Source organism: Diceros bicornis, chromosome 2 (genome assembly GCF_020826845.1).
Source record: "Diceros bicornis minor isolate mBicDic1 chromosome 2, mDicBic1.mat.cur, whole genome shotgun sequence".
Classification (NCBI taxonomy): Eukaryota; Metazoa; Chordata; class Mammalia; order Perissodactyla; family Rhinocerotidae; genus Diceros; species Diceros bicornis.
The window spans coordinates 64514438-64539859 of record NC_080741.1 but is presented as its reverse complement, the minus strand read 5'-3'; the positions used below and the strand labels follow the sequence as shown (position 1 = coordinate 64539859).

Here is a 25422-nt window from a genome sequence, read left to right as displayed (position 1 = left end):
TGAAGGAGAAATCAAGATATTCTTAGATGAAGGAAAACTAAGAGAATTTGTCACCAGCAGGCCTGTCTTAAGTGAATGGCTGAAGGACATCCTCTAAACAAAATTGTAAAAAAAATAATCCTGGAATATCAGGAAGAAAGAACAATGGAAAGAGTAAAAATACAGGTAAATAAAATACATTTTCTTTTCTCCTTGAGCTTTTCAAATTAAGTTTGTGAGTTGAAGCAAAAGTTATAACACTATAATATGCTTCTAAATGCGTGTAGAGAAAGCATTTAAGACAATTTTATTATAAATGATGGAAGGTAAAGCGATATGGGTAGAGATATGTGTGTGTGTATATATATATACACACACATACATACATACATAAATATACATGCATACTGTATAGTCTTTGTCTGTGCTCTGTAACAAAAATAGCATAAACTGGGTGGCTTAAATAGTAAACATTTATTTCTCACAGTTCTGGATGCCGGAAAGTCCAAGATCAAGGCACCAGCAGATTCGTGTCTGATGAGGACCTGCTTCCTGGTTTATAGACAGCCATCTTCTCACTGTGTCTTCAAATGGTGGAAAAAAACAGAACAAATAGAAAATAGAGTACAAAATGGAAAACTGAAGCCCTAGCATATCAACAGTTACTTTAAATGAATTTAACTAACTACAGCCGTTGAGAGAGAGAGAATGGCAAAGAGACTGAAAAACATGACCAAACTATATATTTTCTACAAAAACTTATTTCAAATAAAACAATATTGGTAAATTGAAAGTAATAGTCTGGAAAAAACATATCTTGAAACATTAATCAGAAGAAAGCAAGAATTGCATATTAATATCAAGTAAAGTAGGAAAATTTCCAAACACTTAGAAACTAAACAACACACTTCTAAATAATCCATGGGTCAAGCAGAAGTCTCAAGGGAAATTAAAAAAAAAAAATGAACTGAATGAAAATGAAAATATAGTATATTCAAATAGGTGGGATGCAGCCAGAGCAGTGCTGAGAGGTAAATTTATAGCACTCAACACATATATTAGAAAAGAGGAAAAGTTTCAAATCAGCATACTAAGCTCCCAACTCAAGAACCTAGGAAAAGAAGAGCAAATTAAATTTGAAATAAGCAGATGGAAAGAAATAAAGAACAGAAATCAGTGAAATGGAAAACAAAAACAATAGATAAAAGCAATGAAACAAGCAGCTGATTTTTCAAAAAGATTAATAAAATTGAAGAACCTCTGGTAAGACTGACAGAGAAAAATTGAGAGAAGACACAGGTTACCAATATTAGGAATTAAACAGGGAATCCTTGCAGACCCTGAAGACATCAAAAAGATAATGAGAGTGCTGCCAACAGGTCTACACACATAAATTTGACAACTTAGATGAAACGGACCAATTCCTCATCCAGTATGGAGTAGACAATTTAAATAGCCCTATGACTATTTAGGAAAACAAATTTGTCATTTAAAAACTCCTGGAAAAGAAATCTCCAGAACCAGATGCTTTCGCTGGAGGACTGTTCAAAGAAGAATTAACACTGTTTCTATGTAATCTCTTCCTGAAAGTAGAAGAGGAGGAACACTGCCCAATTATTTTTATGGGGTTAGTGTTATCCTGTTACAAAAAACAAGCAAGGACAATAACAAGAAAAAAGAAAACTGCAGAGCAATAGCCTCATGAATATAGATCAATAATCTGTAACAAAATTTTAGCAAATAGCATTAAGCAATATAGTAAAAGAATTATACAGCATGACCAAGTGAGAATTATTCCAGGGTTGCAAGACTGGTTTAATATTTGAAAAATTAATCCATGTAATCCACTATATTAAGAAACTGAAGGAAAAAAACACATGATCATATTCATCAATACACTAAAAGCATTTGACAAAATTCAGCACTCATTCATGCTAAAAATAGTCAGGAAAATAAGAATTGAGGGGAATTTTCTTGACTTGATGAAGAACATCTACAAAAAACCTTCAGCTAACATTATACTTAATGGTGCGAGACAAAATACTTTCCTTACAAGATTGAGAACAAGCCAAGGATATTAGCTGTCACCACTCTTATTCAGCATCGTGCTGGAAGTTCTAACCAGGATAATAAAGCAGGAAAAGGAAATAAAAGACATACAGAGTGAAAAGGAAGGAATAAAACTACCCGTCTTTGCAGATTACATGATTATCTATATAGGAAATCAAAAGAAATGTACAAATAAATTCTAGAAGAGGTGGGGTCAACAAGATTGCAAGATAAAAGATAAGCGTACAAATATCAATTGTATATCTGTATATTAGCAATGAATACGTGGACAACAAAATTCAAAACACAATATAATTCACATTTACTTCAAAAAAGAAATACCACTTAGGTATAAATCTAACAAAACATGTACAGGATTTTGTGTGCCATAAACTACAAAACGCTGATGAATGAAATCAAAGAAAGTCTATATAAGTGGAGAGACAGACTCTATTCATGGATTGAAAGACTCAGAATTGATATAGTAAAGATGTCACTCTCCCCAAATGGATATACAGGTTTAATGCAATTCCTGTCAAAATCTCAGTGAGGTTTTCTTGTGGATACAGACAAATTTATTCTAAAATTTATATGGAAAGCTAAAGGAACTAGAATAGCTAAAACAATTTTGAAAAGAAGAATAAAGGCAGAGTAATCAGTCTACCCAATATCAAAACGTATTATATAGCCACAGTAATAAAGACTTATGGTATTGATGAAGAAATAGATATATAGGTCAATGGAACCCAGAAACAGACCCACAAATGTGTCTGGCTGATTTTCAACAAAAATGAGAAAGCAGTTCAATGCAGGGAAGATAGCCTTTTCAATAAAATGATGCTGGAGCAAGTGTGTAGCCAGAGGCAAGTAACTTAACCTCAGACTAAACATCACACCTATACAAAAAAAATTAACTCAAAATAGATCATCACAGACTTACATGTAAAAACATAAAGCAATCAAACTTTTAGAGAAAAAACAGAAAAGTCTTTGAGATCTAGGAATAGGCAGGGAGTTCTTAGACTTGATATTAAAAACATGATCCCTAAAAGGAATAATTGATAGCTTCAACTTTATTAAAATGAGAAACTCCTGCTTCACAAAAGACCCTGGTAAGAGGATGAAAATAGAAACTACAGACTGGCAGAAAATATTTGCAAACTCCATATCTGAAAAAGTGCTGGTATCTAGAATATATAAAGAACTCTTAAAACTCAACAGTAAAAATACCACACCATTCAATTGGAAAATGAGCTGAGGACATGAACAGACATTTCACTGAAGAGGATATGCACGTGACATATAAGCGTGTGAAAAAAGGTTCACCATCATTAGCCATTAGGCAAATGCAGTTAAAACCGTGATGATATATCATTACATGCCTATGAGGATGACTAAAATAAAAAATAGTAACAACACTAAATGATGGCAAAGATGCAGAGAAACTGGATCACTCATACATCACTCATACACCATACAAATTGTATGGTGTTCTAGAAAACAGTTTGGCAGTTTCTTAAAAAACTAAACAAGCAATTTCCGTATAACCCAGTAATTGCACATTTGGCCAGAGAAGTGAACACTTATGTTCACACAAAAACCTGTATGTGAATGTTTATGGATTTATTTCAAATAGCCAAAAACTGAAAATAACCCAGATGTCCTTCGTTGGTTAAACTGTGGTACATCGGTGCCGTAGAATACTACTCAGCAATAAAAAGAATTAATTATTGGTGCATGCAACAACCTCCATGAGAATTATGCTGAATGAAAAATGCCAATCCCAAAAGATTACGTATTGTATGATTTCATTTATATAACACTTTTGAAATGACAAAATTATACAAATGGAGAACATATTAGTGGTTGGCAGGGGTTAAAAATGGCTTTTAGAGAAAGAGATTGGAAGGGAACCAAGTGTGGCTATAAAAGGGCAACGTGAAGGATCCTTGTGATGATGAAATTGTTTTCTATTACTATTGATATCAATATCCTAGTTGTGACATTGTACTATAGTTTTGCAAGATGTTACTATTGATGGGATCTGAATAAAGGGCATGTGGGATCTCTCTGTGTTCTTTCTTATAACCGAGTATGTATCTACAATTATCTCAAAATAAAAAAGTATTAAGTCATGCATAATCTTCCCTCCCAGCACTCACCATTTTTACTGTCTTACTGTGTAGGAATAGTGCCTACCATGGGTTCTAATGTTAGACTCCCTGAGTTTGGTTCCCAGTTCTGCCATGTGTCAATTGAGTGTCCTTGGGCAAATTTCGTCACCTCTCTGTCCTGTTTTCTCGTCTGTAAAATGGGGAGTAAAAATTTGAGTACTACTAACACTCTTCATGGGGTTATTGTAAAGGTTAAATAAATTGTAACATATATGTAAAAGAACAAATTCTGGTAGTTGTAAGTGGACAAATAAGTAGTATTGGTGGTGATAGTTGTGACTATATTACCTTTCATTTATTTGGTTTTTTTCTTTTAACAGAGTTGAGATGATGTGTCTATACATTTGCACATTCTGTTTTTCACTTAAGCCATAATCTTTCAACAATTAATAAGATTTTCAACAGTTAACAAGACTCTAAAATAAAGAACTGTGGCAGTTTTTTCAACATGTTTACAACCTAAACTTCAGACTTCCAAAAAAACTTAGGTTACTACCTAACCTTCAAAAAAATTTTAATTTCTTGTTTCCGTTTCTGGTTTGCAGCTAGAGCTACTAGATTAGTAGTTCTTTGCCTCTCCTGTTTAGCTTGCATGGAGTGGACTGGGAGCTCAAGCAGAACGGTGTCCCCGTGTATTGACCTGCTTGGGTCCATTCTTCCAGTCGTTCTTGTGACATTTCTAACATGATTGAAGGGCAGTATATATTCTTGGGAATGTTCCCGTATGCTTTCAGACTGTTAAGGCCCCAGTCAGTGTCTATTGAAACACTTCATCTAGAGTTAGGCTGTGCCCTCCAGAAGGAAGTTAGGTGACATGTTTAGCTTCTCCAGGCTTTTTCTTGGCCCAGGTTCTATTTATGATGGTAATTTTGAATTGCCTTCACTATGTCTAAACTATAATTTAGGAAGGACTCTGTGATTAATGATATGTATTAGCAGCTTTGAGCCAGTAGCATGGATCGAGGTAGTTTCACACTGTGACGAGAATTCTTATGTAATATAATGAGTAAAATAGCAGCCTTCTTTGTGAATTCCAGCATCCGAGATTTAAGTCATAAACAAATTTAAAATGAATTGGAGTTTGCTCTTTGGCAAATATGAAGACTAAAGTCACTCTAGACGAGGGTAGACGGTATAGATAAGGGGTGTCATTTGGAACTCATTTTTCAAAAATAAAACTGATATTACATTTTAAGCTTTCCATAATGGAATGATTATATCTTAAGTAAGTAAAAAGCCTACCTAAGATCCTTTGCAATCCATTTTATAATTCCAAACTCGGGCTCTCTTCTGGTCTGGGTTTGCTGTTGAAAAATATCTTTGCTTTGGTCAAAGAGCAAATGTTCCAGAGTATATAATTCCTCTGTCATTAGGCTTCTTGCTTGTTTTCTTTTCAAACAAATTGCTTGTTTTTGTTTTTGGATTGCAGCCATAACACAAAAACAACATCTTGGTTAGACCCTCGGTGCCTGAACAAGCAGCAGAAGCCTCTGGAAGAGTGTGAAGATGATGGTAAGGTGCTAGGAAGATCTTGGTTTAAGTGAATTGGGGGCTTGTTCACACATGCAAATTTTAAAGAGTTGTAGCCAGGTCAACCAGATTTTAACAGTGAGTTTTTAAAAGGTAATCCAGTTTCTAGTAAATGTATTGTGGTTTCCAAAAGCAGGAAGGAAATCAGTAGAATTGTTTTAAAAGAATGATTTGTTCACATATAAAGGCAGATCATACTAATATCTCCATTAGAAACTGAACTTTAGCACAATCAGAAACTATTCAAATGAAGATCCAACTTTTGCCTTCCAGAACTTGGAGAAAACTTTAGAAAGTCTCAAGGAATGTAGAAACCGACGATGCCCTAGTCACTTCCCTATTGGATCCTAACCTTGTATTATGAGAGTCTTAGAGGAAAAAATTAGGAGCTTTTCTTGAACTGTACATGTTTCATAACTCTGTTACTTCCCCAGTCTTGGAATAGGGAAAGCAGATCTTGACTTGTTTGGGAATCTCTGTGTAACTTAGACTACATCCTAAATATATAAGAAATGTATTCTTCCGAGAAAGACTGAGGTGTTACCCCTAGCCCTGCTCTCCCCATTAATCTCAGAAAAGAATCAACTGACTGTAAGAGTTACTATTAAAAGAAGTTTATTTCAAGGCTTTGGGATTTCTAATTACTTTTCCAAAATGAAAAAAGTATTAAGACAGAACAAATGTGTTCCTTCTCAGTACACTGAAGTCTATCCCAAGTTCTACCAAAATTACTTTTTGACGTGGATGAATTAAAAGGGAAATGGTTTGCTTTGCTACTCATTATTCATTTCTGGCATTTGAATTAGTTGTTTAATTATTGAATACATATTTTATTGTAAGCTAGTGAAACTTTATTAATTTATCCTATGGGGCAGAATTGTTGTATATATAAACTTGAGATTTGTTTGAAAATGTAAGCCCGTAAAGTATAATACTGTCAAAACTTTGTACTCCAAGACCCTTCTGTTATACATGGATTGCAGATCACATGAAATGAACATAAAATTGCATGTTCATATTTATCTGAGTGACTTCAAGTGGAAACACAAATCCTTCTGACTAAAAAGGCGTGACTGAGATGCTCATTTTATTTTGGTTGCTTAGTCCTTTTCCTAAAGAAGGAATGGAACAGGCGTGGTCAGCTGCATTATTTTGCAGCTTATGGGGTAATGGACTGTCCTGATGATTCATATATTCTGTTTAATATATAATACATAAGTGGCCAATTTTCAAAGATCAGAACGTAAAATACATTTAACCATAAAACTTAACAGAACAAAATTTAATCTTTATTTGATACCTGATGATTTTGAAGATACTTTAGGCACTCTTATTACCATAAGATCTTCAATGTCAGTATCCATTATAGTTATACTGGGAATGTATGAAAATGCCTGTTAATGTAATTTTATGGATGATAGAAGACTCCAAGAGCTTTTACTAAGAAAAACTGTGAATGTAGTAAAAGTATTGAGTAGAATTACTGAATGGCTTTGTTACCTAATCTAGTAATTTTTTAATTCTTAGAATTCTTATTATTGGTGTTGTTTCCTTTGGCACAAGTATGTATTCATACCAAATGCAGTTAGTTTAATAATTATCCCTTCAACATTAGAATTCATATATTCTATTTTTAGTAGAAGTTATATGTATGTCTGTGTGCCTGTATATACAAACAGTATAAATAGATAACCAGACTATACCACTATGACAAGTATCAGTTCCTATACCTGTATTTTCAATTGCCAGTTAACACAAAGCTGCCTTGTGTTGTTTATATCATGACACAAAGAAGAATAACATTGTTGGTCACAGTGTTGTTCCTGTATTTCTTTCTACTCTCTGTAGGTCACATGCACATGGAATGTAACAGTATAGCATCGTACTTATTGTAAAAATTTTATATTTTATATTTCCTATCTCAAAAAAGTGAGAAGCTAGTTTTGGATTTTGATCTTCAGTGTATAACTCCTTTTGTCATTTCTGTGTATCTAGTTCAGTTAGAAGCCTTCCACCTTGCCTTTGAGCTCCAGGCCAAAGTTGATCTGCCTGGTTGATCACACCAACTGTTTGTCTCAAAGAGACTTCAAACTCAATATGATTAAAACCCAACTAATGATCTCTGTCCCCCCAAATCTGGTCCTCTGTAAATGTTCCCTACCTCAGTTGAGGGTAAATCCATGCATTCGTAAGAATCTCCCTTGACCTGTTAATTTTCTTCACACCCATTTCTAACCCATGTCTAGCTGAGTTCACTTTGCCTCCCAGATATCTCTGGAATCCATTCACCATTTTCCTCACCATGTCTACCATCCTAGTCCAGGTCATGCTCGCCTCACACCCAGGCTCTTGTCCCTCTCCTTCTTACACTGTACTCAGAACAGTGTTTTAAAATGTAAATGTGATTGTGTTATCACTGACTACAGCTTCAAGCCCTATTCAGTGGCTCTCCCAGTCTGCTCAGTGAATGCCAGATCCTTATCTTGCCTCTCTGAGCCCTGTGTGGTTCAACCTCTCCAGCTTATCTCACTCTCGCTCCTCCCCACTCTCTGCCCTTCATCCCCACTAGTCCTCATTGGGTTCCTGCGCCATGACAGTTAGGTATGCAGTTCTCTCTCAGAATACTCTTGCATTGCACAGATAGTTCTTGAGTGCCTTCTCTATGTCAGGTGCGTTCTGGGGACTTCAGATGTGTCAATAAACACAGCAAACAAAGAGCTCTGCTCTTGGAGAACTTAAATTCTAGTCATTTTTCACTCTTAAGTCTTTTCATTAAGTTTTGTATATCCTTCAGATTACAGCTCAGGGACTTTTCTGTGACCTTGCCCCCAGCTACGATTAGTTCATTCTGTTATGTGTCTTACTCTAGCGAACTGATCATGGTTTTAGTTTTATTTTCATTTATGTGAGCTTTGGACTTGTCTCCTCCTCCAAAAGGATAGAGATGTGTCTGATTGTGCTCATTTTGATATCTCTGTTACCTAACACAGTGACTGGCACATGGTAGGTCTCATTAAATAATTATTAAAGAAATGAGTGAAGGCCTCCGAAGATATTGTTTGATAATATCCAAATGGGCATTTTAAAATGTGAAACATTTTATGTAAAGGAGATTCCATTTTTAAGAAACAATGCCGGTGTCAAAACTCACTGTTGGCAGTTGGATAGTTTTTAAATGAAGAGTTTAAAATGTGGATAGGGCTATGTTGGTTACTAAAGTCAATAATTAATTCATTCATTCATGCATTCATTTGAGAAATATTTAGTACCTACCATGTACCAAAAACTACACTAGACATCGGGCATATTGCGGTAGTGAAAACAGGCTTGATGTCTGTGTTTGTAGAGCTTACAGTGGAGAGGACAGCCACCCACTCTGTAGCTAGAGAGACTTGATGTATGAAATGATTTTTTGTGTGCTGTCCCACGTTCTCTTAGTAATGATAAAATGACAGCAAAAGGAGATCAAGATTGGAAAGGATCTTGACTTGTTTTGCTCACTGAAATTATTGAGAACATTTTCATTCCAATATTTCTGAGCTGTTTGACTTAGAAATCTTATATAAAGTAAACTCTGGCCCCTGATACTCCTTTCAGGGCAGCCTTCAAGCCTTGCTTCCCTAATGTACATCATCATGACATAACTCATCTTTCTAACTCCTACTGAAAGACATTGAAGTGTAGCTCATTTTACAATCTGCATTCTCAATTTTGCCTTACCTTCCATTTTTCAGGCAGCAGGATTATTTATACGTTAAGTAATGCTTTAATTGTGAGTATAATTGCTTCACCGATCAGAAGATTATTGAAGGGTTAAAAGGACTAATATTGAAAGGTCTAACGCATTTGTTTGGTCGAAATAAGGTCTGTATTAAGTGTTCCCACTTAAGAAGGTTGAAACTGCAAAGGTATTTGTCATCTTTTACAACCAATCAAACCCTCTTTTGACATGCAGGGAAATGAGCCATATAATTATGTTACCAATATCAGCTCTTAACCGTTTTGTGATTTACACTGAGGTCTTGAGTTTACTAGCCAAGCCAATGAAATAAGCCCCAATGCAGGTAAGGACAAAACAAAGTGATGTGTTTGCTGCTGTTTTTCTGAGGGGAGTTTCTTCCTTGGTGCTGGTGTCTGAATTTTTCTTTCTCTCTTTTCTGTCTCATTCCTGCTATTCCTTTGGAGAAGAAGGGGTCCACACCGAGGAGCTGGACGGTGAACTAGGTAAACCCAGCCGGCTGCTGCTGCATGAGTTGCCTGAATGGTTTTGTCTCCGGTGAATTGCTTAATCTCTCAGTTTCTTTCGTTTGCACTTCTCCAATTATGATTTTCATTCCCGCTTATCTGTGAAAGGTCAATCTTACTACCCCTGTGTCTGACTGCAGGCATCACGCAGAGTTGTAATAAGTTGTGTCTACAAAAAAGTCTGAGTGAATTGAGACTAGAATGAGAGTTAGCAAATTGGTGCTAGGTTGTCTTAGAAATTGAGGATTAAGAAAAAATCAAGGAGATAGATAACTTGCTGTGTTTCTTGGACTCGCATATAGCCTATCTCGGCCTCATTTCTTTATTTGTTTGGTGTGGAAGGTTATCTTCATGGGGAATACAAAAATGCAAAACAAGCGAAACGCACCAGACCAATTTAAAGATCTTTGTGGGACTAACAGCAGTACAGCAGTTTCAGTGATTAATTGAATAGTTAAATCTTAGTATTGTGTTGTTATTAAGTCACAGGCCACATGTTGACTTGTAATTGTAGTGAATTGTTTGAAAACCAGATACAAGGTTTATATGTGCCATTTTCCTTAAAGGGTGTGTATCAATGTAAATCTGGTTTTGACTACTCTAGCTATTACAGTTTAGAGGTAATTTACACGAGCAGATAATGCCAAACTCTTTTATCTTTGCTGTTGGAATATATTGAATTATGTTCCCCACTAAGTTAAATGTTTTATGTTCAGCTTTTAACAGTATTAAAATTAGTATGCATTTCATCTGATGCATCTACAGAAAGATAGATGGGAAAGCACAAATTTCGACTAAACTACACGTGAAAGCCTTGGCTGATTGAAAGTTGACCATAGTGTATTTTTAAAATAGAAGACTGTTTAACATCAATATGGATGGAACTGTGCTGAGTTTATTGAATCAGCCATAGAATATTTGAGATTGCCTTAAGAACTGAAAATATAAATATTTATACAGATTATTGTTTTCATTCAATTTTGTTTTTGTTATATAGATAATCAGTCATGGTTGACTAGGATTATAATAGAATTTATCTCTGTTTTTCTTAATCTTTGGGGCATATCCTGTTGTAATTGATGAATATGCCAGCAATGTTGGGCATATAGATCTATTGATAGATCTATTTTTATGTTTTTATTTATTTATTTTTTGTGAGGAAGATCAGCCCTGAGCTAACATCTGATGCCAATCCTCCTCTTTTTTGCTGAGGAAGACTGGCCCTGAGCTAACATCCATGCCCATCTTCCTCTACTTTATATGGGACACTGCCACAGCATGGCTCGACAAGCAGTGCATCGGTGTGTGCCTGGGATCCAAACTGGCGAACCCCGGGCTGCCACAGCGGAGCGCGCGCAGTTAACCGCTTACGCCACGGGGCTGGCCCCAGATCTATTTTTAAAGGTGTTTAATAAGTTGCCCTTGTGGTCATTGTGGTAGGAATGACTTCAGATTCAACCTGTGTAATAGAACAATTTGGAACTAATTTTATCAAAAAAAATTTATCAAGCTGGTGATATTAGATGAAGTAATTGAAAAAGGCAGAATTAGGTTTTCCAGACACAAAATGAGTGCCTTAATCATTTGTTGAACCAATTTAAACCACTCTTGCTACCTCACTAAATATATGTGAGTGACCACTGCCATCTGTGGGCGGCTGGTGGAGATAATACAGCTGTGCTTAGGGCACAACCTTATCTGCTTCTACGGAAGTTTGAATGTTGAAATTTTTAAGAGAAAAGTTTCTGTATTGTTTTTTTCCATGTAACTATAACATTGTGGGAACTTTGCTATATTGTTAAAGACTCAAAAAAATAAGTTTTAATGGCTGCATAGTATCCCTTCTCATGGTCATAGCCATAATTCTGGGAGATGGTTTGATGAAGTGGTCGAGCTGTCTCTGGGGTCAGATCAGGCTGCCTGGCTCATATCTTGGCTCCCCCACTTCCTGGCTGTGTGACCCTAGGCAAGTCGTTCACCTGCTCTTGGCTTCCCTTTCCTTATCTATAAAGAGAGGCTGAAAGAGGAGCTCCCATGGTACTTGTGAGGAGACTTAATGAAACTATGTCTTAATATTTGTCCCTGTGGTCAGCACATATTGTTGTTTTTACCAGTTGTGTTATTTATTAACTGATTTCCTCGTGTTAGATTTTTCAGTAGATTCCTTATGGTACTTTTTGCCTTTAGTATTGGACAAGGGAGGAATATGTGTACTAAAGAATGTAGGGAGAGTAGAGATAGGACTCTTGATTTTTACTTGCACATGTCTACTGTGTTAAAGAGTGGTATACACACACATTCACACACACGACCCCACACAAACATACTCACACACACTGTTTTCTGTTGTATTCACTCCAGATTCTATCGACAAGCTGACTGCCCATTTTCTTAATAAGAGGGTCTTAATTTCAAACAATAGCAACTGTCAGGTTTTCGGTGAACAATACGGTTCCAAATGTAACAAGGAAACCCTGTCTATAATCTGCCTTTGGGAGGCGGGGGCGGTCGGCTTGGGTGTTGGACACAGATCATTTGATTATAGAGTTGTCATTTTTGAACTCCGTTGTTTGAGCTGGGTCAGTAGCTCCATTATGCCCTTTTGGTTTGCAGAATGTATTACATCCTCTGCAGACATCTCCTCAGAATCGAAAAGCACTTGCAGAACCTTCTTTTGGAATTACAAGGTATTCATGTGCTGAACCCAATTAGGAGAGGTGGAGGCAAGGAAATGAGGTCTCCTCCCAACCCATACTAAGTCACAGTTGTGAAATTTGTCTCTGATTGTGAACATGACTTTCAGTCTGTGTGCTGACAAATCTCTTTTGCTTAAAGAACTTAGAATGTTTGACTGTTCGATATTTGCTTCAGTGGGGATGATGAGTACAGCATGAGATTTTCAGAGGGAGGAATAGCAAGAAAGCAGGCCATATAAATCTGTCCTGTTCCTTTTGTGCTTTCCTAGAACAGTTGCCATTTATTGAGCCTATGTGCCAGGTGCTGTGCAAAATGTTTCACAAGTATCCTCATTTAATCTTCAGTTGACCTTGGAGGTAAATCCAGGAGAAAGATGTAGTTCTGAGGTGTTAAAGTAACTAGGCCAATGCGAGACTTACAAAATAGTAGAGCTAAGGTTCAATCCCAGATCTGGGCAACCCCAAAAGGGTCTTAGCTGCCTGAAATGCTTGTGACAGGTTGTACAGTCTGGTCTGTTGTCTGTTAAACCTAGGGGGGTTTCTCTTCAGGCATCTTTGTAGTTTTTAGTAAAAAAAATTGTAATGTTATCATTTTCTGGGCTTCAATATTTTCTGCCATTTTCAGTTTTTTAGAACCAAATAGCAAATTCGAGGACAAATATCTTTCTTTTTTAAATAGATGACCCATTTCTATTTTAAGCATTAGGAGACTAATTCCTATTATTAAGTTAATTACCGCATTGGAAGTGAGAGATCTATCTTTTCCATTTTAAATGAGTTTTAGCTTGAAAAACTGGAAAATTTCTGGAGTTTACCAATCTGTTCCAGAAGATGTGTTTCAATTTACAAAAGTCCAGAAATACCAGTCGACCGGCCTCATTTCTCATCTCTAGAATATAAGTTGTTGACAAAGTGACAGGACAAAGTCAGAGGTGGCTTCTTTTCTTGTACCCTCCTTGGACCTCCATCAGAGCACTTACTGTGCGGTGTTTGAATTGTCTGCTCAGATGGCGCACTTGTAATTATCTTTGTGTCTCTGGCGCCTAGCACACCCTCAGGCAGACAGTAGGCACTCAAAAAATGTTTGACAAATTAATAATGGAATGAATTGAATTCTTAATATTTTCCTAATTTTATCTAAAAATAATCAGGCCAAATATTTAAGGTTGCAGATTTGGAAAAGAGGTTTGGTTCATTAGATGTAACGTGGTCCCTTCACACTCACCCACTCTTTTGCCCCATGCCAGAACAAACATATGACTGTGCACCAATTTGCATTTTCTTAATCTTCCATTTCCCAACTCTTTGGAAATATTTTCCTGGTTCATTTTCATTTAAGTGGTAATTTCCAGCTTTGTAAAGGAAAACCATTTCCCAGGCATTTGATTTGCATCAGTCCTCAAGGCTCTGAGTATAAAAATGCCAAGTTGTATCAGCATCTGCAGATTGGGCCTGTCTTGCATTTTAGTAGCTTATGTCTCCTGGAATTCAAAGACTTCTTTAAACCTGCTAAGTGTTTAAAAAAAAATTTAGAAGAAAAGGGGGAAAACCTGTCTCTTTGTTTGCAAACAAATAACATGTGGAGCAAAAACCATGAAATTAATGTCTCTTGATGTGCAGCCAAATCTGAGCAAAACATAAACTTTGAGTAATTAGCCTGTATGTGTTTGGGTGCACATGCGTGGCTTCATTTCAGTGTGGGACTGTTTGTGGCGTATGTAAGCCCTATGCCCCAATGAAATGTCACTATTGAAAATAGTGACCACATGCTTCCTTGAATTAAAAAAAATCTAGTATTTAAAAATAAGTGATATTTCAAGTGTTTGTAATATTCCATTCAAGTTGGTCTTAATAGCTACTTCTAGGAATAACGATTCTCTTTGGAGTACTGTATTATGCAAGCTTGCCTTAACTATGTACTTACCAGAGTGGCTTTGAAATTGAGTAATTGCTGCTCTACCTGAAAGAATTGTTTAATGACACGAAACACAACCTAGTTGCTTCTTTCACTAAGTCAAATTATCTGGTGCAATGGGCTTTTTCACAATAGAATCTTGTTATAACAGAACTCACTGTTACCTAGTTAATAGAGTTCCAACCTTTGATAAGAAACCTTACAAAGTAAGGTCCAGTACAGCATGGTTGAGTTTTCAGAAAGGCACGTAAATCCCCCAATGCCATTTTTCCACCATATTTGAAGGAATAAAATCTTCCTCTTGAGATAGTGAGTTCTCGGAGAACAGGACCTGTGTTTCTGTTACTGAACCAGGTTCGTTTTGCCCGCTGCCCCCGGAAAGCCAATCCCCGAGATGACCAGATTGCAGAGAGAGAGGGTTTAATCACAAGGCAGCCACGTGAGGAAACGGGAGAATGAGTCTCAAATCCGCTTCCCTGAAAACAGGGACTCAGGGATATTCATCTGGAAGGGGGCAAGGTGGTCTGAAATGTGGAGATACGTGATTGGAGGTGAAGAGAGGTGAGGTAATTGATGATCTGTGCAAGCCTAGTCAGACTTCATGCCTCTTTGTAGGACACATGTTCACAAAATGGTGGCGTTGGCATGACCCGAGGGTGGAGTTTTTAGTCTCTTGACGTCAAAAGATCACTTATCAGACATCTGCTGGGGCCCACTTGATGAGTGGGTGGTCTCAACTGGCCTGAAGTGGACAAGGGGTTCTAATTCTTGAAAAACAGCTCAAACATCCATTACCATGATGACCAGGCGTCAAGATGTTATCTGTAGGAATCTAGTGGGAGTCAGATAGCATATTGCCTAAACAGCACAGTTAACAATGGGCGGGTGAACAGCTAAAAGCTATAGCCAGTAATTGCAAAAAGGAAAAAAACTTTAGTCTTTAGTCCCTAGCTACTTAATCATCAATGGCCAACTTTTTGCCGGTTTCATTTCTGCTTTCATAGGCAGAGTGCTGGTCAAGGTGGGTCTGTCTAAATACAGTAATTGAATGATAGATGTGTGCATTTGAAAAACTGAACTCCATGTGGGCATTTTTATTTACTTGGTAGCATTTTAATTAGGAACAAAGAAAAAATAAAATGCAAATTTTATTTTATTCCAGGTAGAGCAAAAACAGCACTATTGTATTAAAACTGAAAAGAAACATTAATTTTCATCCATGTTTGCTTGTGTGATAAGGTAGTCTGGAAAGAAAATGAGAAAACTGTAAATATTTAAGATAGGAACTAGGTATTCAAAGCAAATTTTGACTATATTTCCACTAAAATTTAATTTAATAGTTGATTTAGAAGGAAGGCACCTAGGACAGCATTTTATTAAGTTTTATTTGTGCAAAATATCAACAAAGAATTGCTCTTCATGCAGAAAAATACATTAATGAAATAAAAATAATGCTCACTTTTTTTTGTTAGAATACGTAGTTTTAATTGGATTTAAGGCATTTTTATGAGTCTTTCTGTTTTTGCCTAACTCAATTGTTGAAAATCCCTAGGCTCTTCGAGAATACACTCTTCTTGCTCTAAATGTTCTTTTATTTTTCAGAACTGCCTGCTGGTTGGGAAAAGATTGAAGACCCTGTCTATGGTATCTACTATGTAGAGTAAGTGCCTGTTAATCCACACTTCAGTTTGCACCTTTCTGTGATTATGCACATTCATTCTGAATAGCGTTTTCCATCAGCATAAGGTACAAACTAAATAATAATAATAATATAATATTAATTTTATAAAGAAAATATATATGTATGAATGAGAAAGTATTCATTGAATCTGAAGATGGTAAATTATACAATTCATGAGGGCGAGATCCTTGTCTTTTGTTTACCACTGTATTACCAAGGCCCAAAATAGTCCCGGCATATGGCAGGTACTAGTAAGCACTAGTTGAATGAATGAATGAATGAATGAATGGGAAAAACAAAGGTTCCATAGACCGGATGAGTAGGGGTTGTTTATCTTTAGGAGGAGGACCTGTTTTACCTACTTTTTGCCCTGCCTACGTCTGAACTTCTCAGTAATTACTTATTTATTCATTCAGACTTTCTAAAAGGGTCAGACAAATCTTAATAATGTATGAAATGTTGCCAAGATTAGGAAGGAAATTGAGAACTAGCCTAAGTTGCAAGACTTTGTGTGCCTCTTTGCCTCTCCCTTGCTTGAGGACCATGCACATGGCTCCTGTTTTCCATTGTTAAGAGTCTCAAACCCTTATCATGACCTCTTTACTATGTACCTTAGTCTGGCATTGGACATACACTTTGTCCCTTCATCAGAACCATCTATTGGCAGGATGATACTAAAAAAAATAAAAGAAACTCAAGAGATTAAACACTGAAAAAGTATGCTCTATATCATTTCCTCTGAGAGAGATGAGAAATAACTAATAAAAGATCCTTTGAAAGAAACAAATACCATATGAATGTTCTATCATCATAATCCTACCTGCCACAGGGAAGATAACTGGCAAGCTTTCTATCACTCACACTGCTGGCACTGAAAGTCACTTGTACAATATCCTGGTTATAAGAACATCTGATGCAAACATGCCAGGCTGTAAAATGCTCAGCATCTTATTATAAAAAATTATGAGTCCAATATAGGAAGTGTCCTTGGCCAGTACTCACATTACCACCTCTTTACTTAACAAGAAGGATTGGTGATTTGGGGCTTCAGAAAGGCAAGCTCTGTCGTTTCTCTGACGCTCATTAAATAAAATTCCCTTGTGTGCTCTGCAGATCATCTTTCTCACAGATGTACGGTGGGGTTTCTGCCTATTTGGGGCTCATTTTAAGTGCTCAAATAATTTGTGCCTTAAGAGAGAAAAGGACTTGTGACGACAGCTTTGATGATGAAGAGGCTTGGTTTGAGGAACGAGTTCCTATCTTACCTATATTGTTCTCCTTCCTGTGTCTTTTCAGATCCACATGCCTGGTATGTTAGACTATTCTTAGCATGAAATTGCCTGCAAGAATTAGGAAATAAACAAACAAGTAGTCCTATAATAGGAATTAAGGGTAATCAGTCAATCCACCCTCTTTGACAAGCCTGCTTTTAAAAAGTAAAGTCTGGCTTTAAAAAATATTTTAAGTTCTAAATAATCACATAATAGGTATGTTTCCAAACTTGTAATGAAGTATGATTTTGATGAAGAAAATAATATATATATGTGTATGCTTGTTTCTGTATGTTTGTATAACGTGTGTGTATGTACATATACATACAGGCCATGGCAAAAAAAAATATGTATTTATATGTGCGTATGTATGCATGTGTATGTGTATTTGTGTGTGTGTGTGTGTGTGAGAGAGAGAGAGTCTATTTTTGTTTTGCCATGGCCTTTTTAGTTTTGGAGCCATCTGAAGTATCTGGGTCTTTGTCACTTTGAACGTATCACATTTGCTTAAGTTAACTGCATTTGGAGTCTTTTTGCCTAAGGCATATACTTTTAATCCTGCCTCCATGTCTATTGATCAAAATAGTTGACAGATGTTGCTGGAGTCCTTGTTTTAACTTTATCATTTGGGTGAATGCTTATGCTTCTGCCAGGTCGGTTGTAGAAAGTTACACAGCAGTTCTGGCATTAAATGTTACAGACAACATCACATCTCCGCTTTAATCTCATTTTTTAATAATTCTATAATCTACTTCTTAATGAATTAAAGTCCCCCTATCAGTTGATTCCTTGGGCGTTTGGGAGAGTCAGTGATTAAAATCCTGGGATTTGAAAGCAGACAGACCTGAGCTTGCATGCCTCTCTACTGTTTACTAGCTGTGTTATGTTAGGTGAGTTGTTACTTAACTGCTGAGAAATTTACTTTCCTCACCCATAAAATATGAATAAACATAGGCCCTACCTCCTGGCATTTATTGAAGATTTTAGAATAAAACGTATGTAGAACTGGTAGCACAATGCTTGGTACATATAAGAAGTCAGGAGTGGAAACCATTCCTTTTTTTTTTTTTTTTTTTTGTGAGGAAGATCAGCCCTGAGCTAACATCCATGCTAATCCTCCTCTTTTTGCTGAGGAAGACCGGCTCTGAGCTAACATCTATTGCCAATCCTCCTCCTTTCTTTTCCCCCCAAAGCCCCAGTAGATAGTTGTATGTCATAATTGCACATCCTTCTAGTTGCTGTATGTGGGACGCGGCCTCAGCATGGCCGGAGAAGCGGTGCGTCAGTGCGTGCCCGGGATCCGAACCCGGGCCGCCAGTAGCGGAGCTCGCGCACTTAACTGCTAAGCCACGGGGCCGGCCCACCATTCATTTTTATTTCTTCTTCCCAGCTGCACATTTTGACACAAGATGGTCAGCATCTCAGACCAACTGCTTTGCTCCGTTCTAATCATGACTTGGCCTGATTGGTGTTTGCTTGTGGGATGAAATGTTTCCTAACTGAATACTGTCTGCCTTCTGCTCCAGCCACATCAACAGGAAGACACAATATGAGAACCCGGTTTTAGAAGCCAAACGGAAGAAGCAGCTTGAGCAGCAGCAGCAGCAGCAACAGCAACAGCAGCCACAACAGCAGCCAGAAGGTGGGCTTTCTCTTGATCTGTGGGCCGAGGAGTGTGGGACAAAGCCTGGGCGCTGACACCCCCGTGTGGTCAGAACAGGCCTTGATGATGATCACATCCTTCTGCTGTGCTGGGACCTTGATGTCCTGAGGGGAGGAATACAGAGCTTCTGCTCGAGTTCCCTGCCCCGGAACCCAGGCAGCTAAAGTGGGGGACCCAATTCAAAGGGACCCCAATCTCCACTTTAATTTAGAAAGGGGCTGTTGTTAGATTGGAGAACTTTCTGGTGGTAAAAGAATTATCTTGCCCCAGCAGCATGTGCATAGCAACTGGTGTCCGGATCCAAACCACGTTTAGCACTTTAAGAGGAGTTACTGGGTATGAAACCAACTTTTAATTTTAAGAACATTACATGTAAGAATTAGAAAAAACTGGTAATTTTGAATGCTTTTTAAAAATTACAAGTTTAATTCATGCTTTTTTAAAAATATGAACAATTGAGGAGTGTTAAATTCTCTCCTGCTCTCTCCCTTCCCATTCTCAGTAGATAAACACTGCAGAAATTTTCCAGGGATGTGCAAATATGCATATTTTAATAAAAATCAGATCATAATTTATATATATTAGTTTTGTGACCTGTTTTTCTCACTTAAATATATTTCTTGCATATATTTCAAAGCTGGTTAATATAGATTTACCTTATGATTTTTAATGGCTACTTAATATTCCATTTTATGAATCTCTCCACTTCATTTAGCCATGTTTATTGATAGATGCTTAAGTTTTTTCTAGTTTTTCATTGCAATCCTTTAAATAATAGATGCAGTATCCCCTTAATACAATATGAATATCAAATATATGAATATCAAATGTAACACTTCTCTTATTATAATATTGAATGTAATAAATACAGACCATAGAATGGAAGCTGGCAAACTTTTTCTTTTTTTGTTGGGAAGATTCGCCCTGAGCCGACGTCTATTGCCAATCTTCCTGTCCTTTCTCCTGCTTTACCCCAAAGCCCCAGTGCATGGCTGCATATATGACAGTTGTAGGTTCTTCTAGTTCTTCCATGTGGGCTGCTGCCACGGCATGGCTACTGACAGACAGGTGGTGTGGTTCTGCACCCAGGAACTGAACCCAGGCTGCCAAAGCAGAACATGCTAAGCTTTAGCCACTAAGCCATCAGAGCTGGCTCAAACTTTTTCTATAAATGGCCAGAGAGTAAATATTGTAGGACTTGCTGTTCATATGGTCCCTGTAACAACTACTCATCTTTCTCCTTGTCGTATGAAAACAGCTATAGACAATGTGTAACCAAATGGGCGTAGCTGTGTTCCAATAAAACCTTATGTATGGACACTGAAATTTGAACTTCATGTAGTTTTCGTGTGTCATGAAATATTCTTCTTTTTATTTTTTTTCAACCACTTAAAAACGTAAAAGCCGTTTGCTTTTTTTCTTTCTTTTTTTATTTTTCAGTGAGGAAGATTAGCCCTGAGCTAACATCTGTTGCTGATCCTCCTCTTTTTGCTGAGGAAGATTGGCCCAGGGCTAACATCTGTGCCCATCTTCCTCTACTTTATATGTGGGATGCCTGCCACAGCATGGCTTGATAAGCGGTGTGTAGGTCTGCCCCTGGGATCCAAACCCATGAAACCCCGAGCCGCCAAAGCGCAGCATGCAAACTTAACCACTATGCCACCAGGCCGGCCCCTATAAAAGCCATTCTTAGTTCACAACTTGTATAAAAACAGGCATTGGGGCCATTTTGGCCAATTGGCCATAGTTTGCCAACCACTGCCATAGACTATATTTGAGAGAGAGCATGTATGTATATGTGTATGTGTGGTTGTATGTGTGTGTATTTGCCTATTGAAAAGTTCTCCTTTCTACTTTAATCTCTTTTCTATTTTAAAGAAAATGTTGCTTTCAATATTTTTCCTGAGCTGGTCAAACTTGGTAGTATTAGAAAGTGTAGTTTGGGGAGTGGGAGTGTACAATTGAATATGTTAGCTGAGCTGGAAAGGGACTCTAGGGTAAATCTCAGGGGTTCCTCACTGTGAGTTATTTCTGAGCCTGAAAGTGAATAAGACTATGGTTAGGACCCAGGAGTGTTGGTAATGGGTCCCATTTGGATTTCAGAGATGATGAGAAATAGCACCTTAGCAAACTGCAGAAAGCCACCTTCACTACCTCAGACAAACAGGCTTCAGCAGCCCAGCCCACGTCCCAATTGCATTAGAGAAGTGTCTCCCTTATTGGGCCAGCTTTAGTTGACTCTATGTCTTTCCTGATGTTTTTTACTTGGTCTCACTTTGAACTCTCCAGCCAGAGAGAACTGGAGATTTATTGGTTGTATGACAATATTTCTTTTCCCAGAGGTCTTAGAAGAGAGAGACAGAGAGATATATCTTGATATTCTTAACATAGAGTGGGATGAGATACCAATTTCTTTTTTATTTAAGTTCTCTGCCCCTGGTTTTATTGGTTTGGGTAGTTTTATAATTAAGAAGGTGAATCCTAGTAAGTCGACCAGCCCTTTGAAGGAAAAACAGTAAACTGTTTCTTCTCTTTCTTACAGAATGGACAGAAGACCATTCATCGCTTGTGCCTCCTGTAATTCCAAACCACCCCCCAAGCAATCCAGAGCCAGCCAGAGACGCTCCACTTCAGGGTAAAGTGTTTTTATAATTGCGTCATAGTTTTAGCTCAAAATCTAATTTTTTTAAAGGTACTTAGAAAAGTGAAATCTTGTAACTCCCATCTCATTCCTTTCATAGTAAAAATGATACTTATAGAAATTCTAAATATATTGTTAATCAGACTTGTCAAAAAGATTAGAAACTCTTCTGTATGAATTTCTTCAGCTATTTGTAATGCTCTAAAAATAATGACTACTTGTCACAACAATCAATTAAACCAGGATTTCTCAACCTCAGCACAATTGACATTTTGGGCCAGGTAATTCTTTGTTGTGAGGCTGCCCTGTGCATCGTAGGATGTTTAGCAGCATCCCCGGCCTCTCCCCATTAGGTGCAAGTTACACCCTGCCCCTGTTTTGACAACCAAAAATGCCCCTGGGAGGCAAAACCATCCCAGAGTTGTGCACAGATATTTACTGTTGTGTTAAGATAAATTGTGTTAAATAAGATAAATTTATTGTGTTAAATAAGATAAATAAATAAGCATTAGATATTTCAAGATTCTAGTCAACATATTTGCTTTTGACCAAAATTTTCCTCTAAATGTAAAATGGCTTGATATTGAGTTTTAAATTCTCATCACCTATTCTTGCTGCAGTTTTGGCATTTATGCATGTTTTACAACGCTTCATTGGGTCTCATTTATGTTCACAAATAGTGTGAGCCCTCTAGAGAGGTTCAGGTTTGAAAATTGAAAGTTCCAGAATCTTGCTACTTTCAGGCCACATTACTCTTAAATGACAGGACAAGTTTTTGGGTTTTTTATTGTTGTTTAGTTTTTTTCTCTTAAGAAAAACAGAAAAAGGATTGTATTTGATAGAGTTGGGAAATGTTTGTGGTACAGAAACAGCTGTAAAATCTGTTTTCCTCCTCTGTACATTTTTAAAGAGATATAATTGTATTAGACATAAAAAGATAAGTAGAGTAATTCTTTTCTCTAATTTGGATTCCTCCATTTTAATTTTCATAGGAAAGAAATTGTTTCCCTGCTAGCTGATAAATTATGAGATTTTTATTACTATCAATTAACAAAAAATAATTTCTTCTGACTTGGATATACTTTTTTATGGTGCTAATGGCTTTAATAAAGATAGAACATAGTAGATAATAACATATTAACTAATAACAACATGATGTGGCCTCTGTATTTTTAAATATAAAATTCCTTCTGCAGCCTCATCTCATCTTATTTCCCCCTCTCTCGGTAAGTTAGCTACACCAGCCTTCTTCTCAGTTCCTCGTCTCATCTTATTTCCCCCTCTCTCGGTAAGTTAGCTACACCAGCCTTCTTCTCAGTTCCTCGTCTCATCTTATTTCCCCCTCTCTCGGTAAGTTAGCTACACCAGCCTTCTTCTCAGTTCCTCGTCTCATCTTATTTCCCCCTCTCTCGGTAAGTTAGCTACACCAGCCTTCTTCTCAATTCCTTGAGCCAGCAAACCTGTGGACCACGTCAGAGCCTTTGCATATGCTGTTCCCTCTGTTCCTTCTCTTTCACTCTTTACTTTGCTAACTCCTACTCACCTCAAGTTATGCTAAATTTCCCTGTCATATTCACAGGGGAATTTCTGTTTTATACTTCTCATTTATAGGATTTAACAGTTTATAATTGTGTTCAGTTATTGAACAATAGTTTCCTCTTTAGACTTTAAATCCCATGGAGGCAGGAGACTATGGTTTTTTTTCGCTGTAAGAGACCCAAACTAGACATAATCCCTTTGATACCTAGCTTCTGCTGAAACTTACCATTGAGTGAAAACGGTGTACCTGTGTACACGTACATACATGCATGCGTGCAGACATGATAACCAGCCAAGCTTCCTTAAAGAATTGTCTTAGAGATGAAATAAATTAAAGCTTTAAAGGTTCGGGTTCTGAGTGCCAAATCCTTAGTGTACCAACTGAGTGAAGAGTCCAGATAGTATTTACCTGCTTCAGCAGCTTCATCTGAGATACTTTTCCTAGGCCTTTTTCTTTTTCTTTTTTCTTTGCTTCTTCAACCCTCTTGGGTCCCCTGGTGGTTTGGGAAAGTTCAGGCTCCCTGAACTCTCCCGGGAACGACGCATTTTTCTTACATCCCTTCTTCTGTGCAGTCTCCATGTTGATCCTCATCTTCCAAACACAGTCATCATCTTTGGAATATAATCAATGGCAGAGAAGCCAGTTAAAATCCATACGCTTTGACCCCAAGCTGCGATTGTGAGAAACATTAATTTGGACTTTATCATCACTGCTTACACGTCCGATTACCTGCCCTCTGGTTAAGTATCTTGATCTACCTCCTAATGATACGACCAGGAAGAAGCTATATAGCTCACTTGGTTAGATTGTTTGGTATGAATTTTGCTAAGTTAACTGCTCAACTAAACTTCCCTCTGATCAAGAACGTACTTCTAATCTTAGCAAATAATGATTTAAAAGAGATTTGCTGAGGCCGCCCCAGTGGCACAAACAGTTAAGTGCGCGTGCTCCACTATGGCGGCCCAGGGGTCACCGGTTCGGATCCCGGGCGCACACTGACGCACCGCTTGGCAAGCCATGCTGTGGTGGTGCCCCATATAAAGTAGAGGAAGATGGGCATGGATGTTAGCTCAGGGCCAGTCTTTCTCAGCAAAAAAAGAGGAAGATTGGCAGATGTTAGCTTAGGGCCCATCTTCCTCACACACACACACACACACAAAAAATAATAATAATAATAATAATGAAAGAGATTTGCTGTTAGGAAAACTCTCCAGCTTCCACCTTAGGCTCAGAGAGACCTTTTTGCAGCCAACCCTCTTTTGTACCCACTCCGCTGCCACCATCATCAAAATAATAACTCACATTTATTGAGCTCTTATGGGCCAGGCACCTCCCTAAGCACTTTCCCTACATGATCTGTCACAGTTATTCCTTACAGCTATCATATGAGGTTGGTACTGTCATTCCCTCAATTTACACATGTGACACTCAGGCAAAGAGAGGTTCAGTAACTTGCCCAAGGCTGCACAGCCACTAGAGCACAAATTTCAACCTTAATTGTCTTTAGGAATAGTTTACCTTCTGACTAAAATCTTTTTGTTGTTTTGTTTTTGGTGGGATATCTCATTGCATAGTTTAAATCTGTGCCATCTTCAGTCCTAGCCACATTTCAAGGACTCAAGAACTACGTGTGGCTAGTGGCTGCCATATTGGACAGTGCAGATATAGAGCATTCACTGGTCACAGAAAGAGCTATTGGACAGTGTTGGTCTTGGGTATTCAAACACTGGTGCCAAGAATAGTGCCAGCCTGTCAGGGACACAAGCACCTATGGGTTGTTCAAGAGAAGATTTTTGGACCAAAACCCAAAAAATCCTGATTCATTGAGTCTAGGGTAGGCCCTAGAAATTTGTGTAGTGTAAAAAACTACCCCAGTGATTCTCACCTGTAACGGGATCTGACAACTGGTGACTAGTCAACAGACTAGGATCTCTTAGAAAATTACATGTACCACAGGGTTGCAGCAGAGAGCTCCAAATTCCACTGCTTCTGGGGAAAAGAGCATTTCTTTTCAAAAGCTGCATTAACTGATGACCCA

At 37.6% G+C, this 25422-nt stretch overlaps 1 protein-coding gene across 4 annotated transcripts in view; it reads left to right on the top strand.

Annotated features, from left to right (window-relative positions):
- MAGI1 (membrane associated guanylate kinase, WW and PDZ domain containing 1) overlaps nucleotides 1-25422 on the top strand; it is a 630558-nt gene that overhangs the window by 529529 nt on the left and 75607 nt on the right. For all 4 annotated transcript variants that reach the window (XM_058562542.1, XM_058562531.1, XM_058562564.1 and 1 more), the window contains exons 6-10: nucleotides 5632-5714; nucleotides 9921-9956; nucleotides 16191-16248; nucleotides 19067-19182; nucleotides 21746-21838. In XM_058562542.1, the coding sequence (XP_058418525.1) occupies nucleotides 5632-5714; nucleotides 9921-9956; nucleotides 16191-16248; nucleotides 19067-19182; nucleotides 21746-21838 (386 nt within the window). The remainder of the gene's footprint in view (nucleotides 1-5631; nucleotides 5715-9920; nucleotides 9957-16190; nucleotides 16249-19066; nucleotides 19183-21745; nucleotides 21839-25422) is intronic.